We start from the raw sequence: 24,614 nt of genomic DNA, 5'->3' as shown, positions 1-24,614 counted from the left end.
ATTTGAGGCGTTTTGGAAATACATAAAATACATGATAAATATTTACATCATCATCTTCATCATCATCATCATCAGTATTTATGATCCATATTTATAAACCTGTGGAGAGGAGGTTTGAGGTCTGTCTAATCTGATCTAATCTGATCTGATCTGATGAGAGCTTGTAGATCTGTTGCCATTTTCAAACAGCCGGTGTATTTAATGTTTAGACAGTTTACAGTTTGGGCATTTAATCCAGATTTACAATAGCAGGGTAATCAATACATCAATAACAATTAGGGCTGGGATTTTAACTGATTAATTGCGGTTAATTAATTACAGAGGATTAACGTGATTAAAAAAAATAACGCATTTTAATCACACTTAGTTTTTGCACCACAGAACCTTCAGTTTCGGGCATACCGATCATAGCGATGCACCAACCAAGAAGAGACAACAAACTCAATGGGAGAAGTAGCCAATCAGAGCGCTTTGCTTGGCCCAGTGGATGAGAAATTTAGATTTAAAAAACTCACTCGTTGATTCACTCGTACAACAAAATGTGTTTTACTTATATTACTTATATTATATAATATTGATATGTGATTAAAATGTGATTAATTGCTATTAATTAATTACAAAGCCTGTAATTAATTAGATTATTTTTTTAAATCGCATCCCAGCCCTAACAATACATCAATACATCAATAACAATACATAATTCCATAGAAATATAGATCTAGGAAGAAACTAAAATACCGTAGGCAGACCAAGCACCTAATCAGTAATAATGGACCCCCTGGAAGCCCCTCAAGGACCCCTGGGGGTCCCCGGACCACACTTTGAGAACCGCTGGTCTAGAGACCACTGCTTTTTAGTAGAACTCGGTTGCGCTTGGGTGTTGCACTCTGAAAATAGCAGATCTACAAGGTTGTAGATCTGTTATTTTCATCTTGCAACCAAGTGTAAAAGCAGTCATTACGATGCCATCAAGGCTCCGCCAAAATACATTTTAGGCGACTAAATTAACTGTAGATTTATTTAGTCGACTGACACTAAAACATTTCAGATGACTAAAATATGACTAAAACCAAATGGAATTGTATTCTAAAGACTATGACTAAAATATGACTAAAACTAAATAGAATTGTATTCTAAAGACTATGACTAAAATATGACTAAAACCAAATGGAATTGTATTCTAAAGACTATGACTAAAATATGACTAAAACCAAATGGATTGTATTCTAAAGACTATGACTAAAATATGACTAAAACTAAACCAAACTTTGCTGTCAAAATCAACACTGGCGTTGGCTGCTCATAAATAGCAGATCTACAAGCTCACAGCGCATCACGTGATGTGACGCGCTGTGAGCTTGTAGATCTGCTATTTATGAAAAAATTCATAGAACAATATTGAAAATGTTTGGAAAAGTTTCAATAATTGTGATTATTTCTTAAACATAAATCTTCTCTTCTGGGGGTCCCTGGAACTTGTAGATCTGCTGTTTTTGAAAGGTAAATATGTAGTTTTTTTGAATAATTATGAACATTTTAACAACAGTATATCTCATCTCATGGTGGTCCCTGGAACTAAATATTTACAGATTTATATACAGTCTGTCTGTCTGTCTGTCTGTCTATCTGTCATCATGATGATGTCACCATGAGTCAGTCACGACCAAATATGGAGTCTATGATGTCAGACTATCTAGGGTCAAAGTGTCCAGGTGACAGTGGTAACCATGACAACCTGGACTCAGTCAGACATGTAGAGTAACCATGGTGACCTGATGTCACCCTCACATAGAGACTCTGCTCTGCTCACACAGAAACACTGAGGAGGAGGCGCCTAACCTGAACCCAGCATAGAGAGGTCCAGTAAATGTGTTCTGGACGGTGTACAGGTGTGTCAGAGTGTCCTCTGACACCTCATAGAAGGACAGAATCCCAAGAGGACAGTCCAGATACACTGCTACTCTATCTGAACTCCTGCCTCCAGAGGGACTGACAGGGAGGAGAGTCTGCTTATCATTGTGTCTGACACTGTAACTGTCACCACAGGTCAGACACCAGGAGAGTTCATTGAGTCCAAGCTCACAGTCAACACCCCATCCTTTCCTGCTGATCTCTCTGTAAGTCACTGCTATCCCAACCAATCCCCTACTCTCCACCTCCCAGTAACAGCGTCCAGTCAGACCCTCTGTACACAGAACCTGATAGTTTAGCTCTCCATCAAACCTGTCAGCATGAGGAGGATAATTCAGAACCTCCATCACCCATGTCGCCTTCCTGTTGTTCTGAGAGAGAGAGAGTTTTCTGTGTGCTGTGTTTGTGTCCAGAGAGAGAATCTGAAAATCTGATGAGAAAACAAAACAGTAAACATTAAATACATCATTCACTGACACACACACACACACACACACACACACACACACACACACACACACACACACACACACACACACACACATACACACATGCACACGGACAGGAGCGTCACGAGGGGGGTGGGGGGGGGGGGGGGGGGGGTTGGGACTGAGTTACTAGGGCCCAAGGTGGAGGTGCCTTAATTATTTTCTACTTTAGCTATTAAAAAATATCAGATCTACAAGCTCACAGCGCGGCACCGATTGCCGCGCTGTGCTTGTAGATCTGATATTTGTAGACCTGTTTCTATTCACCACTGACATAGAAACAGGTTAAAAAAAAAAGAAAAAAGGATTTGAAATATTCAAATACACCCCTGCACACACACACTAGAGCCCTGCAAGCCTGACGGGACCCGACCACGGCCAGGGGCCTGGGCTCGTTTCGAAACTCACCAACGGGCCTAGGGCCGGCCCCGGGCTCAGAACCATGCTCGGAACATTTCGCGCTGTGAATTTCACACATGACGTCTCTGTGTGTGCGCTTAGCTAGAATTGAGTGTGGTGTGTGTGAGTGCTGCCTCCCATAGCCTTCTAGGCTAATAGCCTTCTAGGCTATGGGTTCTAACCGTATCTATAGCAACACGGCTCTGATTGGTCATGACATGAGTACATTAGCCAATGGAGAGCCGCAACGAGCCGAGGGCTTGACGGCTTTTCTTCTGTCACACACTCACACAAGTCGACTCTGCGTACACAGCGAGACTAGAAAATTAGGAGCACTACTGTAGTTTCACCCATTTCACCGTCATTTCTCAAATAAATCGCCCTGTAATGATTCCCCGACCTTCCGTATCAGTTACGGGATGCGTGTGTGCGTCTTTACTCTTTAGTACTACTGGACGATACTCTGTATTTTACGAGATGGCTTGTAACCCACAGGCGGCAAGCCGACAATAATATCAATATCTAATTGCTGTGAAGATATACAGTAACATAACAAACGGTGGGTGGAGGAAGATTTCTTGCGTTGTGATGTGTGTAATTACTTGCTGTTTAACACGCGCACGCACGCACGCACGCACGCGCGCGCAGACAGGGGCGTCACAAGGGGGGAAAGTGGGACTGAGTTGCTAGGGCCATTTAGGGACCTTAATTATTTTATACTATAGCTATTAAAAAATATCAGATCTACAAGCTCACAGCGCGGCACTGAGTGCCGTAGATCTGCTATATTTTGTGAAAATGTAACGCAAATCTTTGAATAAATGTATTTTTAAGCGAATATTTGTAACTCAAATTTTGCTTCTGGGGGGTCCCTGGATCTAAATATTTTGAGATGAGGGTCCCTGGCCAAATACATACCATTTTGGGGGTTCTTCACGTGAAAAGGTTTGAGCATCACAGACATAGAAACATAGGTTTTTCAACCAAAAAAAAAGAAAAAAAAGAAAAGGATTTGAAATATTCACTGTGCACTGTGAACTTGTATATCTGCTATTTTTCAATAGCTAAAGCACAAAATAATGCGTAATAATGCGTTCCCAGTTAATGGGTTAAACCCCCTCCTCTCCCCCTATGAAGAACATTCATGGGGGCCCCGCAGTGAATCCTTGTACCCAGGGCCCAGAATTTGGTGCGAAACCCATGCACACACACACACACACACACACACACACACACACACACACACACACACCACACACACACACACACACACACACACACACACACACCACACACACACACACACACACACACACACACACACACACACACACACACACCCCACACACGCGCACACACAGACAGGGGCATCACAAGGGGGGAAAGTGGGACTGAGTTGCTAGGGCCCAAGGTGGAGGTGCCTTAATTATTTTATACTTATAATTAATAATAATTATAAAATAATATAATTATAATTTATAATTATTTGATACTAGCATATCTACAAGCTCACAGTTGCTTCGTGAAAATGTAATGCAAATCTTAGAAACATAGGTTTTTAAAAAAAAAACTTAGAATGATTTGAAATATTCAAATACATGCACAAATGTTCATGATTTTTCAAAAATAGCAGATCTACAAGCTCGCAGCGTAGCATTGAGTGCCGCGCTGTGAGCTTGTAGATCTTTGTAGGACTTTGTTACTAGGGCCCAAGGTGGAGGGGCCTTAATTATTTTATACTTTTTGTGCTGTGAGCTTGTAGATCTGCTATTTTTTGTTAATATGTAATGCAAATCTTTGAATACATGTATTTTTAAGCGAATATTTGCAACTCAAATTTAGCTTCTGGGGGGTCCCTGGAACTAAATATTTTTAGTTGGGGGTCCCTGGCCAAATACATACCATTTTGGGGGTCCTTCACATGAAAAATACCATCACTGACATATACAAACATAGGTTTTTCAAAAAACCTTAGAAGGATTTGAAATATTCAAATACTTGCACAAAATGTTCATGATTTTTCAAAACTAGCAGATCTACAAGCTCACAGCACGGCACCGAGTGCCGCGCTGTGAGCTTGTAGATCTGCTATTTTTTTGTGAAAATGTTATGCAACTCTTTGAATACATCTATTTTTAAGCAAATATTTGTAACTCAAATTTTGCTTCTGTGGGGGTCCCTGGAACTAAATATCTCCCTGGCCAAATACATACCATTTTGGGGGTCCTTCACATGACAAAGTTTGAGCACAACTGACATAGAAACATAGGTTTTTCAAAATAAAATAAAAAAATTATATGTTCCCAGTCTAAATGGGTTAAACCCCCTCCTCCCCCTATGAAGAACATTCATGGGGGGCCCGCAGTGAATCCTTGTACCCAGGGCCCAGAATTTGGTGCGACACCCCTGCGCACACACACACACACACACACACACACACACACACACACACACACACACACACACACACACACACACACACACACACACACACACAAAGGGGTGTCACAAGGGGAGGGGGGGGAGGGACGGAGTTACTAGGGCCCAAGGTGGAGAATTCTTAATTTTTTAGCGTGGCACCAAGTGCCGCGCTGTGAGCTTGTAGATCTGCTATTTTTCGTGAAAATGTAATGCAAATCTTTGAATACATGTATTTTTAAGCGAATATTTGTAACTCAAATTTTATTTCTGGGCGGGCCCTGAAACTAAATATTTTGAGATGGGGTTCCCTGGCCAAATACATACCAATTTGGGGGTCCTTCACATGACAAAGTTTGAGCATAACTGACATAGAAACATATTTTGCTAGGGCCCAAGGTGTAGGGGTGTTAATTATTTAATACTTTAGCTATTGAAAAATAGCAGATATACAAGCTCACAGCGCGGCACCGAATGCCGTACTGTGAGCTTGTAGATCTGCCATTTTTGGTGAAAATGTAATGTCAATATTTGAATACCTGGATTTTTAAGTGAATATTTGCAACTCAAATTTAGCTTCTGGGGGGTCCCTGGAACAAAATATTTTGAGATGGGGGTCCCTGGCCAAACACATACAATTTTGGGGGTCCTTCACATGAAAAAGAGCATCACTGACATAGAAACATAGGTTTTTCAAAAAACCTATACTTGCACAAATGTTCATGATTTTTAAAAACTAGCAGATCTACAAGCTCACAGTGCGGCATTGAGTGCCACGCTGTGAGCTTGTATATCTTAAAGATTTTAAACTTTCAATCTACGGTTGATTTTGATGACAACATGTTTTTTTTTTTTTTGTTTTTTTTGGCGGTGCCTTGATGGTGTCACAATGTCTGATTTTACACTTGGCTGCGCTCTGAAAATATCAGTTCTACAACGCGTCGCAGCTTGATGCATTGTGAGCTTGTAGATCTGCTATTTTCAGAGCACAACCCAAACATAAAATGACTTTTCTTTTAGTTCTACTGGATCTCTTCTCCACTAGTCCCTCCCTAACATTTTAGTCTAGTTTAAATTTATCCATATATTTAGTCTTAGTTTTAATCATCATAGCTTTGTTTTTATTTAGTTTTCCTAAATGAAAAAGGTTAATCGACGAACATTAATACATTCACTTTCGATGAATGTATTAACCCATTCAAGCCGGGAAAGCATCTGTGTCATTTTCCAGGGGGTCCCGGAGGAGAGAACACGCCCCCAACACACACACACACACACACACACACACACACACACACACACACACACACACACACACACACACACACACACAGTGTGATGTCACTTCTACATGGCTTGTTTACCATTTCTAATTATTATTCTAAGGCTGGCAGAGCGGTTTTGCAGTCTGTGAAGTACTGGCGTAGAGGCAGCTGTTCATTCAGTCTCATGCCATAGTTCCTGTCTATGCTTTCCACCATAACGGTATTCTCGCGAGGCCAGACTGTTGCCTCCGCGATTTGGGCAAATGCTCCCGGCATACAGTATGGCAAACGGAAATAGTAATGATGAGTGCGAGATAAAGCGGATGTGACGCAACCGCTCCCTTGGTGTAGTAGCAATAACATGTCCTACTGGAAGCGTTATGTCTCCTTTCAACATTTCTGGGGGCGTTATTTCGTCTTTCTCTGGTGTTATTGGTGTTACCTCCATGATGTTTTCAAACATTTCTTAAACTATACACTCATAACAAGAATAGGCCGCTCGAAAGACTTTGTCTGAGATGTTGTGTTTCTGTTATGTTTCCAATGGGACTACAGTTCATTATAATGACTCTGTCTGTGCTAGTGTGTTTCCGTTATGTTTCCAATGGGACTACAGTTCAGTGCAGCAGCGGCTACTTCCGATACTCGCCGTTCGGGAGCTGCCGTTCCAGACTCTATATAGCATTCAGAGATTGTGGAATAGTTGTCTGGCTACGCGAGACTACCATAACGGTAACTCTGGCCTGCGCTCTCACACACTGACACACAGTGGTAAACATTTAGGCTGCCTGCTCCTGCTTCTCTCCTCAAAAAGACGCAGCCACTCTGGAGACGTGGAGAGAAGGAGACAAGTCAGCAGGCGCATTCACGTTGGCTCTGTATAATATTAATGCTGGAATCAAATGCCCTGCATTATAAGTGCTGAATGTGTTCATAACAGCAGGATAAAGTACATGTCCACGGGACGTTTGATGTCCTTTCTTAAAACTAGAGCCCGACCGATACCATTTTTTCCGACCGATATCCGATGTTGGAGAGTGCTAGAGCACCGATACCGATGTTTTGTAAAAATCATTTTTATTCATTTAAGATCATTTAATTGACTGCTCGCCCCTTGGATAAATGGTCAGATTATTGCTTTTTTTGTGCTTTTCATGTCAAACTTGAGTTTGGTCGCAGTTATCAATTTCTATTGCTTGTTGGATAATAATACTCTTTTAATTTGGGGGTTCTGCTGTGTTTTGTCTCGTTTATGAATTAATATGTGTCTTTTATCCACTCTGCTGGATAATTCTGGTATTGCCCACACATAGGCCTATATAACTCAGGGTTTCATGCTCTATCCGCAGACACGTTACAGACAATTTATATATCGGATATCGTGGAATAATTCACCGATACCGATACCGATACCGATTGCTCCAAAACGACCGATATATCGAATTGACCGATATATCGGTCGGGCTCTACTTAAAACTGTGCGTCAGAGACGCAGGACGCAGGGCTACGAGCATCACTGCATAGCATGACACTTTGTGCGCAGCTTGTATATCTGCTACATAAAGCTTCTCTCTGGGGGTCCCTGGCTCAAAACATTTTCACATGGGGGTCCACAGATAAATATAATATAAACCTGGGGGTCCTTGACACTAAAAGGTTTGAGAACCTCTGCACTAGACTATGCCTAGGAGTGGACAGAGCAGTGGACAAAGAGAAGAAACAGACAGGGTAGGACATCATGCAAAACATCTGCAGGTGTCACCAAAATGATTCTAATATTGTCAGCAGAATGTGTGTGGCAGAAGGAGTGTTGTGTGTGGGGACAGTGTGTTTTAGGGACACATTGTCTGACAAACCCCAGTTTACAGACTTTTGGTCGAGAGGCTCAGGCTTTTTTTGTTCTTGTATTTTACACAAGTTAGCCACCAGATGGGGCTGGTCGCTAAGAGTTGTAGAAGGTGTGTCAGGTAGGGCTTTGTAAACGAGCATCAGCTGGTGTTAAAGACCAGGCCAAGAGCAGAGAAACCATCTGAATAGACCATATTCACACAGCGGCCATCTTGCCATTAAAGTCAATGCAATGCCACCCCAGTTTCCACCCAGTTTCAATGCAAATCAATTCTCTGGAAGTTCAGACAGACAGACAGACAGACAGACAGACAGACAGACAGACAGACAGACAGACAGACAGACAGACACTCACATCTTTTGAGGAGCTGAGGATTAGTCCAGTGTTCAATCCATTGTTCTCCTCCATGATTCACACTGTAGGAAGAAATGATCATTTGTTTATTTGTGAAGCGCTTTTTCAAACTAAGATACAAAGTGTTTCACAGAACATGTTAAAAACAGTCTCAGCTGGGGGCGAACACTAACAGCTGTTGCATGGCGGCTTTCATCATAACATTTAAATATTGAAATAGCAAAATTAAACACCGCAGACTGTACTATGTTAGGGCCATTGGTGTTTACCGCTAACCTATTTGGCCCCACTACCCAGCCAGCTAGTATGTTTTTCCTACCGGAGCTGAGCAGAGACCACGGCCAACACGGAAGTGCCTCTCTCGCTGTTTTGTCAGATAAAGTATAGTTATTGACCACGATAGAGGCGTGCCGACTCAGCACTGTTCGAGTTGCGTCCCGATAGGAACAGAATAGTAAATCGTTTTTAGGCGAGATCGTTTGGCTACTGGCCAATCATAGAGCGTCCTTGCTCAAGCTCCTCCCCCTACTCTCCTCAGATCCGGTAGGAATAGCAGACTCACATCCAGCCACTGAACATGAAACAAGGGAATGGCTGCACTAACCAACATGGACACAGTCCAAGTCTACTCACTTGACATCCAGTCCAGCAGAGAGCAGTGTCTGTACAGCATCTCCTCCTGGATGGTTACAGCTGATGTCCACATGCTTCAGATGGGAGGGGTTGACGGCCACAGCTGACGCCAGAGAAGAACAGCCTTTCTCAGTGATCCCACAGCCTGACAGCCTGCAGAGAAATCCAGACTTTAACAAAGTGCTGTTGATGCTCAAGTACACATCCACACAGAGGAAACCCTACAGGGGCGGCTGTAGCTCAAGAGGTAGAGCAGGTTGGCCAACGACCCCTGGGTCGGCGGTTGCTCCCGGTGAGCAGGTTTGTGCCTTGCATGATTTCCACCACCAACAGTGTATGAATGTGTGAATGTAATGCTCTTTGAATAAAAGCGCTATATAAATGCACCATTTACTATTTACCTCAGGATCTGCAGTTGACAATGGGGACTTTTCACTCCAGTACACAAAAGCTTGATACCGGAATCCAGCAGGCTGTTTAGACTTGCATCTAATTCTCTCAAATGAGAAGGATTGGAGCTGAGAAATGAGGCCAGGACTTCACAGCTTCTCTCGGACAACAAGCAGTGAATCAGTCTAAATGAAATAATTTAAAACAAGAATAAAAAAATAACACAATATGTTTGATTGTTTGCAAACACTATGCCTAAACCTAACCTAACCACACAAACGCTATGCCTAAACCTAACCCTAACCTCATAGAAATGATAACCTCAAAACCCTGTCCGCCTGGGCCAAACATCTGGGAAAGAGGTTCACCCAATACAGACCAGTGGTGGAATGTAACTAAGAACAAGATCTGTACAAATCTTAGGTATTTCCTTATGTTACTTGATAATGACCATTTTGTAATACTTTATTGTCGCCACCAGCCGAAGGCAGGGTGAGAGTATGTTTTCGCCCCGGTCCGTCCGTGCGTGTGTGCGTTTGTCCGTCCGTGCGTCCGTCCTTCGAGTTTGTTGCCAGCTAATCTCCGGCGCCGTTGGCCCGGTCGCTTTCAAAATGAGCACACACACTCCCTGGCTGCCAATTCAGAACCTCTGCCCCACATTTTTCAAATGGCCCTGTTCTAGCGCCACCATGAGGCCGATATTTGCAAAACACATTTTTGTACACTACTCTTAGAGATTTTGTCTAAAGGATTGAGCCGTTTTGAACAAAATGCCTCAAATCACAAAAGCAGAGTGCAATTAACATGAAATCGCACACTCACGTCCCACTAGGCCGAGGAAGAAATGCCACTTATTTTTTTTAAATCAGCCTCATGGTGGCGCTATAACAGGCCAATTTGTGGTTTTACCTTGAATTTTTCACATCAGCCTTCTATAGCGCCACTAGGAGGCCGACTTATGTAACACACATTTTTGGATATTACTCCTTCAGATTTTACCCAAAAATAACGCAAATTAGTAGATAGTATCTCTACAGTCATGTGAGCATCATGGATATGTCCGATTTTCCATATTCCATCCTGACTGGCTACAATTGGCTTCCAAAGTTTGCAGGATTGCTCAGTTTTGAACAAAATGCCTCAAATCACAAATGCAGAGTGCAATTAACATGAGATCGCACATACACGTTCCCACTAGGCCGAGGAAGAAATGCCACTTCAAATTTTTGAAATCAGCCTCATGGTGGCGCTATAACAGGCCAATTTGTGGTTTTACTTATAACTCCACCGATCAGTTTCAAACTTTGTAAGCGCACTCCCTAGAGGCCAAGGAAAAAAAACGTTTCCTTGCATTTTTCACATCAACCCTTTATAGCGCCACCAGGAGGCCGACTTACGTAAGACACATCTTTGGATATTACTCCTTCAGATTTTACCCAAAATTAACACAAATCAGTACTCAGTATCTCTACAGTCATATGATCAAGACGGATCTGTCCCATATTAAATATTCCATCCTGATTGGCTAAGATTGGCCTCCAAACTTTGTAGGATTGATCTGTTTTGAACAAAATGCCTCAAATCATGAACACTGCATGCAATTGTAATGAAATGGTGCACACACATTCCCACTAGGCCAAGGAAGAAATTACACTACAAATTGTTCAAATCAGCCTCATGGTGGCGCCATGAAAGGTCTAAGATTGGTGAAGAACATATGCCACCCTTTTTACATTGGCCTATTATAGCACCACCAGGACGCCTGGCCTGGTGGAGACATGTGCTCGGAAGAGCAGTGCTTCTAGTACCTTTACTGTTCTACCACCTCAGAGGGAAATATTTACTCCATTATTTGAAACATATACTGTATAGTTAGAATTTACTTTGCAGATTTAGATCATTGCACAATTTCCATTAACCAACTATTTCATTACCCGTTATACTTTGGATATACACAAAAACAGCCGATCTACAAGCTCACAACAAACTTGTAAATCTGCTATTTTCTTAAAATGTATACAGTTTTTTACAAAACTTTTAACAAGTGTGAACAAGGCATTCTGCATATTGCACACTATAACTTGTGTTACTTCATATATTTGATACCAATACTTTGGTACTGTTACTCAAGTAAGAATTATGAACGCAGTACTTTTACTAGTAACATTACCAAGTCTATTACAGCATTGTGGTATTGCTACTTTTAAGTAAAAAATAAATTAGATTACATTTTCACCACTGAAAAGACAGACAGACAGACAGACAGACAGACAGACAGACAGACAGACAGACAGACAGACAGACAGACAGACAGACAGACAGACAGACATGGACCACTCTTCAAACAAAGCATCACCACAGTATTCATAATATAATTAATAACATAATAAATCATTGGTGAAAATAAGTATTGTGAATTAATCTGACCGTAGAGTTTCCAGTTTACAATGTGGACTGTTGAGTGCAGCTTTGAGCGGCTCCAGGTCCAGCAGGTTGTTGTAACTTAAGTCCAGGTGTCGTAGATGTGATGGATTAGAACTGAGAGCTGAAGCCACAACCTCAATGTGTTCCTTTTGGAGCTTATAGGCAACAAGTCTGTAATGACAGATTCAATGTAACATCAGAGATGATCAAAACAGATCAGATCATGTTCTCTGTCAAGGAGGTTCCCTGTGGTGCTGCATGAAATGTGTGTTTGTTTTGGCTAAGCTAATAACGGCCGTGATTAACACATTTTGAATTGAAAAGTGCTCATAACTTTCCACTGTTGTCATTTGATTGGAACATTAAATTATAAAAACTATCACAACACGCTGCTGTTGCTCCACTCTATAGCAGTGAAGTGAAGAAATGTTCTGTCTATAGATGTACGATCACATGTCATCTGTTTACATATTTTGGTTTGCTTAACAAAGTCCTGTGTGAACGTTAAGCAGACCAAATGCAAAATGCAACAATGTAAACATTTTGTCCTTGATCGGAACATTTTATGTACACGTTAGGTGTGAAAGGCAGCTAAGAGATCTTATATCTTGTTCTCTAGACATTAACAGGATGCCAGTAAGAACAAAGAATCTCTAAACTACAACATGGAACTTAAAAGTATGTGTTAAGTAACGTGTATACCATGGGAACCAAAGAGTTCAGTAAAAGGGGAGGGAAGTTGGGAACCCGTTGCCAACAGCTGTTTGCTTAACGATGTTGACTACTATGGCGATAATAGTGTCATAGCAGCTGTACTTCCGCCTAACGGAGCCGTCATGAAAAACGTCCAAGCTTAAAGTCCCTATTTTCAGATGGGGGTTTAGTGTAGCCAGTTCATTGTGGGAGTCTTTGACATGTCTGAGAACCACAGATATATAATGATCTATCTATCTATCTATCTATCTATCTATCTATCTAGCTATCTATCTAGCTAGCTGTGTATATATATGTGCGTGCGTGCGTGCGTGCGTGCGTGCGTGCGTGCGTGCGTGCGTGCGTGCGTGCGTGCGTGCGTGCGTGTGTGATTAGAGGGTATACAGTGTCTCCACCATGGTAACAGCCGCATGCTGAAACGATGCCCAAATTTGGAGATTGCACAACTGGACATCAATGGTGACTGTTCTGCCCAACGGGCACCGGTCTGGGTTCTCTAACATTACTTCTGAGACTCCTACAGCCAATCCCCCATACTGAGCAGTGTGCACACCCCCGGGCACAGGATGGTATGTATGTATGTACTGTACGTGTGTGTGTGTGTGTGTGTGTGTGTGTGTGTGTGTGTGTGTGTGTGTGTGTGTGTGTGTGTGTGTGTGTGTGTGAGTGCGTGCGTGCGTGCGTGCGTGCGTGCGTGCGTGCGTGCGTGCGTGCGTGCATGCATGCATGCGTGCGTGCACCTCCTCCTTTCCTCCTCCTCTCTTTAATTAATTAATTGTCCTCTAACGTGTCAATATTCACATGACTACTAACCTGGCTGTTGTGCAGTTCCTCACAGCTGGGATCAGTTCCTGTTGCCCCTTCCAGGGTGTGTTGTATTTGTCCAGGTCCAACACCTCCAGAACCTCCTCTGACATCTGCAGCATTCTGACCAGAGTGTAACACTGGGTATCAAAGAGTCTCTTTCCTGACTCCAGGTACTGTTGGATCCCCTGACTTACTGAGGATGCCTTCATCTCCATCAAGCATTGGAAGATGTTGATACATCTGTCAGGAGAGCCACTGCAGGGATCCATCTTCTTCAGGTTGGTGATGGCTTTCTGGATCTCTGCTGGACTGTCCTGTGTCTCCAGAAGGCCTCCTAAACCTATCTGGTTGGACTTGAGTGAGAGTCCATGCAGGAAGCGGTTAAAGAGATCCAGGTGGCCACTTGTACTCTTCACGGTTTTTGCCATTGCAGCTTTCAGGAAGTCAGACAGGGAACTGTTGCAGTTTAAATTGTCATTGTTCAGGAATGTCTTCAGGACCTCCATGTTCTCCTTGTTCTTCTGTGTAAAACAGTCAAACAGGTAGACTGCAGCCAGAAACTCCTGGATGCTCAGATGAACAAAACAGTAGACGGTTTCCTGGTAGAATTTACTGTCTCGTTTGAAGATCTCTGTGCACAGTCCTGAGTCCATTGGGCCCTCTTCAATATCAAGATCACATCTCTTCAGGTCTTCTTCGTAGAAAATGAGGTTGCCCTTCTGCAGATGTTCAAACGCCAGCCTGCCAAGTTTCAGAAGAACTGCTTTATCAGCCTCTGAGAGTTTCTTCCGATTCTCTCCACTCTTCAACCACTTCATCTTTGTCTGGACATAGATGAAGTGGCTGTAAATGTCAGCCAGGGTCTTGGGAAGTTCTCCACTCTCATCTGTCAACATGTCCTCCAGAACGCTGGCAATGATCGAACAGAAGACTGGGGTTTCACACATGATGTGGAGGTATGTTGTTGCTTTGATGTGTGAGATGATTCTGCTGGCCTGCACTTCATCTGTGAATCTCTTCTCGATGTATTTCTCGATCATTTCATGGGTGAACCCTCTCACCTCTGTCACCAGGTCAACTAAGCCATCAGGGATCAGTTTGGCTGCTGCAGGGCGTGTGGTTATCCAGAGGTGAGCAGAGCGAAGCAGGTTCCCATTGATTAGGTTGACAAGTAGAATTTCCAGTGATGTGGCCTTGGTTACATCATTAGAGCGAACTTTCCAGTCCAGCGTCAAGTGACATTCATCTAAACCTTCCAGAACAAACATAACTTTGACAGGACTCAAGTCGTAGTTGGCGTTTCCTGACTTCTGCAGCTCATTGAAGATGTAATCAAGAGCTTCTTCTGGGATGCATTTGGTTGCGTTGATGCATTCATGGATGAGTTGTGCCAAAGTAAACTCTTGTCCCCGCAGCAAATTGAGCTGGCGGAATTGGAGCAGGAATATAAGATGGGGATCTTGATCTTTATTCTTTGCCCAGTCAGAGATAAACTTGTTTGCAAGAAAGGTTTTGCCAACTCCTGCTTCACCAATGGACATCACAGTTCTCATGCGTTTGTTTTTTCTAGAAGGGTGTTTGTAGATTTCACTGAGTTGGATGTCCTGCCCTGCTTTCTTCTCCTGCCCTTCTTGCTTCTGTGTGACCGCATGTTCACTGCTGGTCTTTGTGTCATCCGCATCTAAGAGGGTGAGACGCGTGTAACATTCATAATCCTTCTTATCCTGACTTTGGACTGCCCCTTCAGGTAAAGACGCAAATGGTTCCTTAACGTGTGCTTTGAGCTTGTCTTGGTAGTAAGTAATAGGATGTGTTTCTTTTTGTGTTTTCACCAGGAAATCTGGAGGAGAAGAAGGGAGAGTACTGGGAGAAGGTGTGAGACAAGTAGGAGGAGGGATTGGAGGTGGTTGGGAAGGATCCAGAGGTTCTTGAACATCCATGGGTGCTACAAAACCATCACCTCTGAAGAGAGAGTCCTGGTGTCCCCTGGTGGAGTTCACTGCAGCAGCAGATGAGGAGGTTCCTGGCTGTGAGAGCCTGCTGTTATCTGTTCTGGATCTTTTGCTACTCGGCCCAGCAGCAACTGGAAAATAACATGTGTTACATGTGTTAAATTATATTATGATTAGGGTTAGGGTTAGGGTTAGGAATCAAATGTAATGTTGGGTACAAAACAGACAATTGAATAATACTGAAATGTTATTGGGTCTAACTGCAGGCATTCCCACTCATAATCTTAAAGGGAAGACCACCCATTTTAAATATTGAAATATGTCATTAATATACCTTAGAGGAGTTGTGTGGAAATAGAAAAAAGGTCCCCCCCCCCCCCCCCCCCCCCCCCCTTCTGTTTTGCCTAGAACTGGAGGATTGATTTTGGGGTTTGTATTGTAAAGTACAATGTGTGATGTCATCAAGTTCAATATTGAAAATGGGTGGTCTTCCCCTTTAAGTTGGTGCAACTTTGAAGAAACCATATATGATGGTGGCCATCCAGCAACAGCCTATGCACTGCATATACCGTATTTATTAATTTAATACTGTAAAGGTCCTTGTACACCACACACACACACACACACACACACACACACACACACACACACACACACACACACACACACACAACACACACACACACACACACACACACACACACACACACACACACACACACACACACACACACACACTCCCCCCCCCCCCCCCCCCCCTCTCTCTAATTCTAAAATAGTGTTTTAATAGTGTTGATTTGTTTCTGCTGCTGTTCACCTACTTGGTCCTTGAACCAGATCATTCCTGTTGATGTTGGCCAGAACTTTCTCCATGACCTGGTCTGCATTTCTGGTGTACTTCTGGTGGATCAGCTCAGCGACCGTTATCCTAGTAGCTCCATCCAGAGGGCCCGTCTGGATCGGATTGATGCCTTCCAGATGAACAAGCTTCAGATGGAACTTGAACTTGACAAAGTCATCGTTTGTCAGCTCCTCCAGGGCGTCAAAGATGATCTGTTCCTGGTACAAATAATGATAATATCAGCTTTATTATGTTAACCACTTCTAACTCTGGGGTCACAAACTGTCACATTGCAACCACATTGCATGATCTTGTAGAGTGAGCTATTTTCATGTTTATTTTTTATGGTTTTAAGCTGGGTTGATACTTTTGGTTGACTCACTCAATGCCAACTGCCAAAATGGCTCCATGGTAGATGTGCCAAGATTTTGTATGTTTTTCTTTACTATGCAATGAAAAACAATGTTTTTTTTTTTCCATAGTTTTGTCAGACAAATGGTTCCAGAGATAGAGCTGTTTGAATCAAAAAAAGTGTCCATCCACTAGAATGAACACACATTTTCTCAATCAGCTAAACGAGGGAGCCAACACACAAACAGAGAAAAGCATTAAATATTATAGCCTTTGATCTAAAGACGTCAAAGACGTCATTGGCACACAGGGCCCTTTGAAAAAAGCAGTCATGAGACGTCATTGGCACTGAGTGAGTTAAGAGACTGAACTTCGATTAAGTTACAGTATGTACATCAGTGAATACACGTTAATGTACATGAAGTTATGTAGCCTACATCAGGAAAACGATGGTTCTAAAATCTATTTGGACCAACAGGCTCTGTGAAAAGCAAATGGGCTTCTTCCTTACGGGTTAGGGTTACACTTGTTACCAATGATACTAATGAAGGCTCTGTTCCATTCTGCTCAAACAGAGTCAGTGTTACCAATGATACTAATGAAGGCTCTGTTCCATTCTGCTCAAACAGAGTCAGTGTTACCAATGATACTAATGAAGGCTCTGTTCCATTCTGCTCAAACAGAGTCAGTTTTACCAATGATACTAATGAAGGCTCTGTTCCATTCTGCTCAAACAGAGTCAGTTTTACCAATGATACTGATGAAGGCTCTGTTCCATTCTGCTCAAACAGAGTCAGTGTTACCAATGATACTGATGAAGGCTCTGTTCCATTCTGCTCAAACAGAGCCAGTGTTACCAATGATACTGATGAAGGCTCTGTTCCATTCTGCTCAAACAGAGTCAGTGTTACCAATGATACTGATGAAGGCTCTGTTCCATTCTGCTCAAACAGAGTCAGTGTTACCAATGATACTGATGAAGGCTCTGTTCCATTCTGCTCAAACAGAGTCAGTGTTACCAATGATACCGATGAAGGCTCTGTTCCATTCTGCTCAAACAGAGTCAGTGTTACCAATGATACCGATGAAGGCTCTGTTCCATTCTGCTCAAACAGAGTCAGTGTTACCGATGATACCGATGAAGGCTCTGTTCCATTCTGCTCAAACAGAGTCAGTGTTACCGATGATACCGATGAAGGCTCTGTTCCATTCTGCTCAAGCAGAGTCAGTGTTACCAATGATACTAATGAAGGCTCTGTTCCATTCTGCTCAAACAGAGTCAGTGTTACCAATGATACTAATGAAGGCTCTGTTCCATTCTGCTCAAACAGAGTCAGTGTTACCAATGATACTAATGAAGGCTCTGTTCCATGCTGCTCAAACAGAGTCAGTGTTACCAAAGATACTAATGAAGGCTCTGTTCCATTCTGCTCAAACAGAGTCAGTGTTACCAATGATACTAATGAAGGCTCTGTTCCATTCTGCTCAAACAGAGTCAGTGTTACCAATGATACTAATGAAGGCTCTGTTCCATTCTGCTCAAACAGAGTCAGTGTTACCAATGATACTAATGAAGGCTCTGTTCCATTCTGCTCAAACAGAGTCAGTGTTACCAATGATACTAATGAAGGCTCTGTTCCATGCTGCTCAAACAGAGTCAGTGTTACCAAAGATACTAATGAAGGCTCTGTTCCATTCTGCTCAAACAGAGTCAGTGTTACCAATGATACTAATGAAGGCTCTGTTCCATTCTGCTCAAACAGAGTCAGTGTTACCAATGATACTAATGAAGGCTCTGTTCCATTCTGCTCAAACAGAGTCAGTGTTACCAATGATACTAATGAAGGCTCTGTTCCATTCTGCTCAAACAGAGTCAGGGTGATGATATTGAGCATGTTGGCTCACTAGAAACACTCTGCTACACCAGAGGGTCTCAAAGTGTGGTCCAGGGACCCTCATGGGTCCTTGAAGGGGTTCCAAATGGACCCTACAGTCTGTAACTGTGAGAGTTACACACCTGTAATTCTTATACACCTTAAGGGTCCATTATTATCCATCCATCATCCATCTTCAATCGCTTATCCGGAATCGGGTCGCGGGGGTAACAGTTCCAACTGAGACTTCCAGATTTCCTTATCCTGAGCAACTTCCTCCACTCCTTCCAGAAGTATACAGAGGCGTTCCCAGGCCAGTTTGGAGATTTTTTTCATTTTCTGCTGAGAACCGTGGCCTCATAGATATGTCCATATTGATTAATTCATTTTGGTTCCATGTGTACACTCTCAGAGTTATTAATTGAAATGAAAAAGAAAGTTTGAGAAATACTGTGCTACACTAAACAATACAGAGCCTTAATTAGTATCATTGGTAACACCAATGTCTTGCCAATATGACCTATGGACTATTCAGTGTACTTACAAATAGATAACTGTATATGCAATATGACTAACCTATGGACTATTCAGTCTACTTACATGTACATATAGATACCTGTTGTATGTAACTCTGTTACTGTATCTAGAATGTTACACTAGATAGGACATTATCCAGACTAATTGAAACAGGCTTTTCTGAAGAGGATCTGTACATCTCTTAATGTGCAGTAGCATCAGATAACCATGCAACAGGCCTAAGTTATTCATGATAGAGCGCTTTGAATACATACAAAAACGAGTGCATGCCTGATAGTCTATCTACTAGATAGATACACATAAAACATCTACAGCGTATTTCAACATGAGCAACGATGTCCTCAAGTGAACATAGTTTGATTATTGTTGTCAATAAACCTACCATAGTGAAGTGTCCTTTACAGCAGCGTTAGAGATTCCACTGTGTCCACTAGATGGCGTAAATCAACCACCTGAGGGGAAGAGAGAGAACCAGAGGAAGAGAGAGAAACGTAATCATGAAATGAATAAAACATGTGTTCTCTGTTATGTTGAGAGACAGACAGTGTAGGAGAGACAGACAGTAGGACAGCTGAGAGACAGGAAATGGGTGAGGAAATAGGGATGTCAGCGGTTAACCACTTAGCCGATCATTAAAAAATAACCAGCTTGATTCATTTTCATATTAATGTTGCATTGTCCTGGACCTCCTCGATCAGGGGTGGAAATCCATACTATATGCTAGTCATAGTTCACCCTGAAGCATCATCATCATCATATTATAATAATATGCTAGTCATAGTTCACCCTGGAGTAACATCACATTCCAGATACCACGTTACAGCAATGACTCTACTGTAGGCCTACTGTATCTATACTTTATTTATACTGTAGGCCTACTGTATCTATACTGTATTTATACTTTAGGCCTACTGTATCTATACTGTATTTATACTGTAGGCCTACTGTATCTATAGTTTATTTATACTGTAGGCCTACTGTATCTATACTTTATTTATACTGTAGGCCTACTGTATCTATACTTTATTTATACTGTAGGCCTACTAATGTGTCTATACTTTATTTATTTTGACCGGAGGTATGCGGTCAGCCTATAGGCTTGACTCAGGGAAAAGGACGCCCCTGCCTTGCACAGTCCCATGAGGAGAAGTCTGCCATCCATAAGATGAACGATACTCTCATGACTAATTGGAAATGATGCAAGTTCGGGGACTGATCAACCTGAGCTGGCCGCCTCTGGAGAGGGTGTATAATGTATAATGGCCGAAACACCCTAAGACCTGGAGGAACACTACTGATGATGAAACACCGTAAGACCTGGAGGAACACTACTGATGATGCGTCCTAGATTAAAACCTAACCCCAGCCCTTCGTTATTACAGCTTGAGTTGTAACGCCACTTATAAGTGCATACATACACACACACACACACACACACACACACACACACACACACACACACACACACACACACACACACACACACACACACACACACACACTAGCGACGTTAAACCTTTGCTGACAAAGACACTGCACATTTCCAATGTGGTTAAAGCAGCAAGCGACCTTGTGTTTTAATGTCTTTGTCAGATAAGACTGGGTTAGACTGAGTCCAAAAATCTCTCGTCTCCTCCAAAAATCAACAAAGCCTATGATTTTGAGGTATTTCCTTTTGTGTTATTTTAATATCCTTTGGAGGCAGTGGAGGTCCGTGAGGGCTAGCAAGCCCTTCTCTGCTAGCCCCCAGCACTTGCCTGATGAAGAAATTTATATTTAATAATATATATTTATTTTTCATTCATTTATTTTTCTGCTTTCATTCTCTCTCTCACTCAGTCAGGCTGGACACACTGCTTCCACTAGGGGCGCACGTCTAAAAAAGCAATTCGTTTTTTTAACCAATCAGGTGTTTTCTTGTGTTGTCTCCAGATAAGATAGGAACCCTCTGGACCTCCTTTAGAGTGCCTGCTGCCTTTGATTGGCTTTGAAGTGAATGGTTATTGGGCACTGTATTGTTATTGGCTGGTTCTTTAACCAATCACAGCCCTCCTGGGCGCATTTTTTCAGATAGGGTTACCTTCTAGAGTGTTCTAAAGATCCCATCTCTGAGAAGAAACATTGTCCAATCAGAGAAGAGAACTGCTGATATTCACATCCCAGTCCTGGGAGGAAACCAATCAGAAAAGTGAATTGCTTCCTGCTTCATATGTTGTTGTCGTTTGAGTTCTGGGGAGCTTGAGAGCTAACATTTATACATTTACTCACAACAATTCACAAATAAAGAAACGAAAAATGGCGGAAGGAGGAGAAGAAACAGATATGGATTTACTGGACAATTTGTCAAACTTTTTTCGAGGACGTTTGGACACTTGAGCGAGTCGAGCGACCGTGGTTGTTAATCAGGAAACCTACCGGAGTGTCTGACTAACACACCACCGGAGATTCGGGTAAGAGAAACAACACTCACGCTGTGTGTGCGCATTATGGAATATAACGTTTCAACACAAGATTTTGGGGCAAGACTTGTGCTGTCATTAATCTAGGCTAGTTGTCTTAATGGATGATATTTTTTAATGCTGTTTTGAAAAAACATCAAAGTGTTTGTAGTGTGAAGTGGAGCTTCTCACTCACTGCGTTCTGCGCTCAGCAGTGGGTGGGTGTGTGTGCGTGCGTGCGTGTGTGCAGACTGCAGACAGACAGACAGACAGACAGACAGTGATTTATCCAGATGCTTTGCCATTAGGGTACTCACACGAGAAATGTAATGAGTATGCTGACAAACAGACAGACAGCATAAAAAGAGTCCACGAATAGGCCTGCACACTTGCTCATAATATCAAAAGAAAAGAAAATCCTCCTCCTCCGGCTGCTCGACGCGATCCCGCCAGCAGCGTCAGTTCTGCAAATGCTAAGGTATGGTAACATGGCTGTTGTCTTGCATGTGTGAAGGCACGCATGCAATACACCAGTCATGTTGCCAATACTTTTTAGCAACAAGCATGATGAATTCATTTTAAGAAGTACTTTTTATTATTTTCTCCTGTAATCAAGGTACGTTATACCATACCCATGTGCGCCTCTGTAGTCTACTCCACTCGCTGCCTCCTCGCATCCATTGGTGCGTTATGAGTTTTTTCCGACTTTATATCGCCCATCCCCATAGATAATGTCCAGAAATTTGCTCCATTTAAATGATGTTCCAACCTTCATCTTCCAGGTGGCTTTTATTGGCGTTTTAAAAAACCTCTATGATTTAACTTCAGCCAACTGGCTGCACCGCGGGACTCATTGAATATGCGAACAGACGATAATAATATGGATTTGGGAGCAGAGCATAGCCTAATTAAAATGCATGTCTCATTAAAAACAACATAGGCTATATTTTATAGTTGAAGGGTAAATAAGACAGTAGCCTATATGTACGGGCATATGTACTACAGCATTTTGCATGACATGGTGCGTTTCGTGTAAACGCAGACAAATGAGGAGCCAATGCGAGGTGTAAAGGCGATCTCATTTTGATAACGAATCCAAAATGAGATCGGCACCGTCTCCGTTTAACAAGGGCCTAACTCTAGTCCCAGAAGCTTGGCTGGTATGTGATGAAGCCTGTTGAATCATGTGTGTATATCAACATATATTTTGCTTGCTTTCGTGTTGCTATGAATGGTTGTTTGTGACTGAGTTTATTGTATTGGGCTCTGCTACTGGTGCAGGCAGCAGCACTCTGTAAGGCGCAATATTGTCAGATCGTGGCATGTGCACGCGCGTGCATATGCGCAGCAGCCATGGCGAAGGCCCGGGTATTGAACCCACGGTCCGCCACTGTTTGGAGGTGCCCCCAGTCTCTTGACTTTTTCTCCTGCGAACATTGAATTAAAACATTATATTAAAAAGTAGATAACCTATTTAGAGAATATTGTAATATTTTCATATGTGCGGTCTACATCCCGTCCAGTGGGAACGCGTCTAGGGCTGCATCCCGCATAGCAGACAAGAAACTCTTTCCAACTCCTGGCAGACTGGCAGTCGGTGACATTTAGTGGCAAACTTGGCACTTAAAAGTCGGGCGATGGAAGATTGCATTCAGACGAGACGCACATGAGTCTTTAGCGCTAAGCTGGGGTGTTGCCAGGTTTGCTCATTATAAGCGACTTTTTTCCCTTTAAAGTCTCTAGTCGCGTGTTGCTTTTGTTTGGGCTTGTTTCTGAAGTGTAGTTGCTTATTTGGCCTTGCTTTCAACATTCTTCTAGAAAATAGCTAATGTAATAGAGCTCAAGTGGTGAAACTGTTGGGATTGTTTTCATAGACCTGGTCGCTTGTTTCACTCACAGAGTGTGTCAACCGCAGCACTGCTGCAGCAGCAGCGGTGTTTCTCTTTTCTCGTCAAAACAAAACACAGCAGCTCTATTACTATTTTGCTTTGGACTCGATTGTTACAGGAATTGAGGGTTGAGATTGAGAATATGGTATTTAGTTGAAATGTGCAACAGGAAAATGTCTCTGGCTTATTTAGGCTTTGTTTCTGCAGCAGCAGCAGCAAACTAAATGTCCTCTACAGAAGTATCAAGTCGCCTCAAGTCTACCGACCGATTGCAAAAGACAGGAGAGCAGGTTCAGTTTTCCATCGACGGGTTCCGCCAGCCCTATCGACGGCAAGCGCCGATGGCTTCCTGTCGGCAGCCTGTCGGCAACAACGCTTTCCGCCGCAGATTCGTGGGAGATTCTGTGCGGTTAAGAGTGCACACAAGCCAGATGCACCGCTGTTTACACTGGGAGACTTCAACCACTGTAAACTGGAATTTGCCCTCCCAAGGTTCCAGCAATAATAATATGTTCTCAACGGTACAAGGAAGGACAAGATACTGGACAAATTCTACAGCAAGGCAACATTAATCATGCATATGAAGCTAGAATCAAACCCCCTCTTAAAAACACGGACCACAACACAGTTTGATTGATTGAAGACTTTATTGTCAGTTTGCATAGAAAAAGGTACAGTTTCATGATGGTACAGTTCACTGGTACAAGGTCTACTAAAAGGTACAGTTTCATGACGGTACAGTTCACTGGTACAAGGTCTACTAAAAGGTACAGTTTCATGACGGTACAGTTCACTGGTACAAGGTCAACTAAAAGGTACAGTTTCATGACGGTACAGTTCACTGGTACAAGGTCTACTAAAAGGTACAGTTTCATGACGGTACAGTTCACTGGTACAAGGTCAACTAAAAGGAGATCCTAGAAAAGCACTTGGCTTATTTCCACAGGAAACCATTAAAGTATCTCATATAACATTGAATGACAGACGGATAGAACACAGTACTATGCAGTAGATATAGTCAGTGAAAAAAAGAAAAACAAATACAGTAGGTAAATACAAAGAAGGGTCAGGGTAGGGCTG

General features: G+C 42.6%; 1 protein-coding gene across 1 annotated transcript; it reads right to left on the bottom strand.

Moving 5' to 3' along the window:
• Positions 1–8,159: 8,159 nt before the first annotated feature.
• LOC308307205 (NLR family CARD domain-containing protein 3-like) lies at positions 8,160–22,420 on the bottom strand (the record flags this gene model as incomplete). Its single annotated transcript, XM_080752376.1, has 8 exons — positions 8,160–8,165; positions 9,353–9,470; positions 12,135–12,302; positions 13,761–14,199; positions 14,266–15,492; positions 15,613–15,735; positions 16,426–16,663; positions 22,415–22,420. 8 exons carry the CDS (start codon positions 22,418–22,420, stop codon positions 8,160–8,162), a joined length of 2,325 nt encoding a protein of 774 aa, XP_080608502.1.
• Positions 22,421–24,614: the final 2,194 nt, after the last annotated feature.

The sequence above is a fragment of the Nannobrachium achirus genome (assembly GCF_963921795.1).
Source record: "Nannobrachium achirus genome assembly, chromosome: 21".
Lineage (NCBI taxonomy): Eukaryota > Metazoa > Chordata > Actinopteri > Myctophiformes > Myctophidae > Nannobrachium > Nannobrachium achirus.
This window is presented reverse-complemented; position numbering and strand designations above follow the sequence as displayed.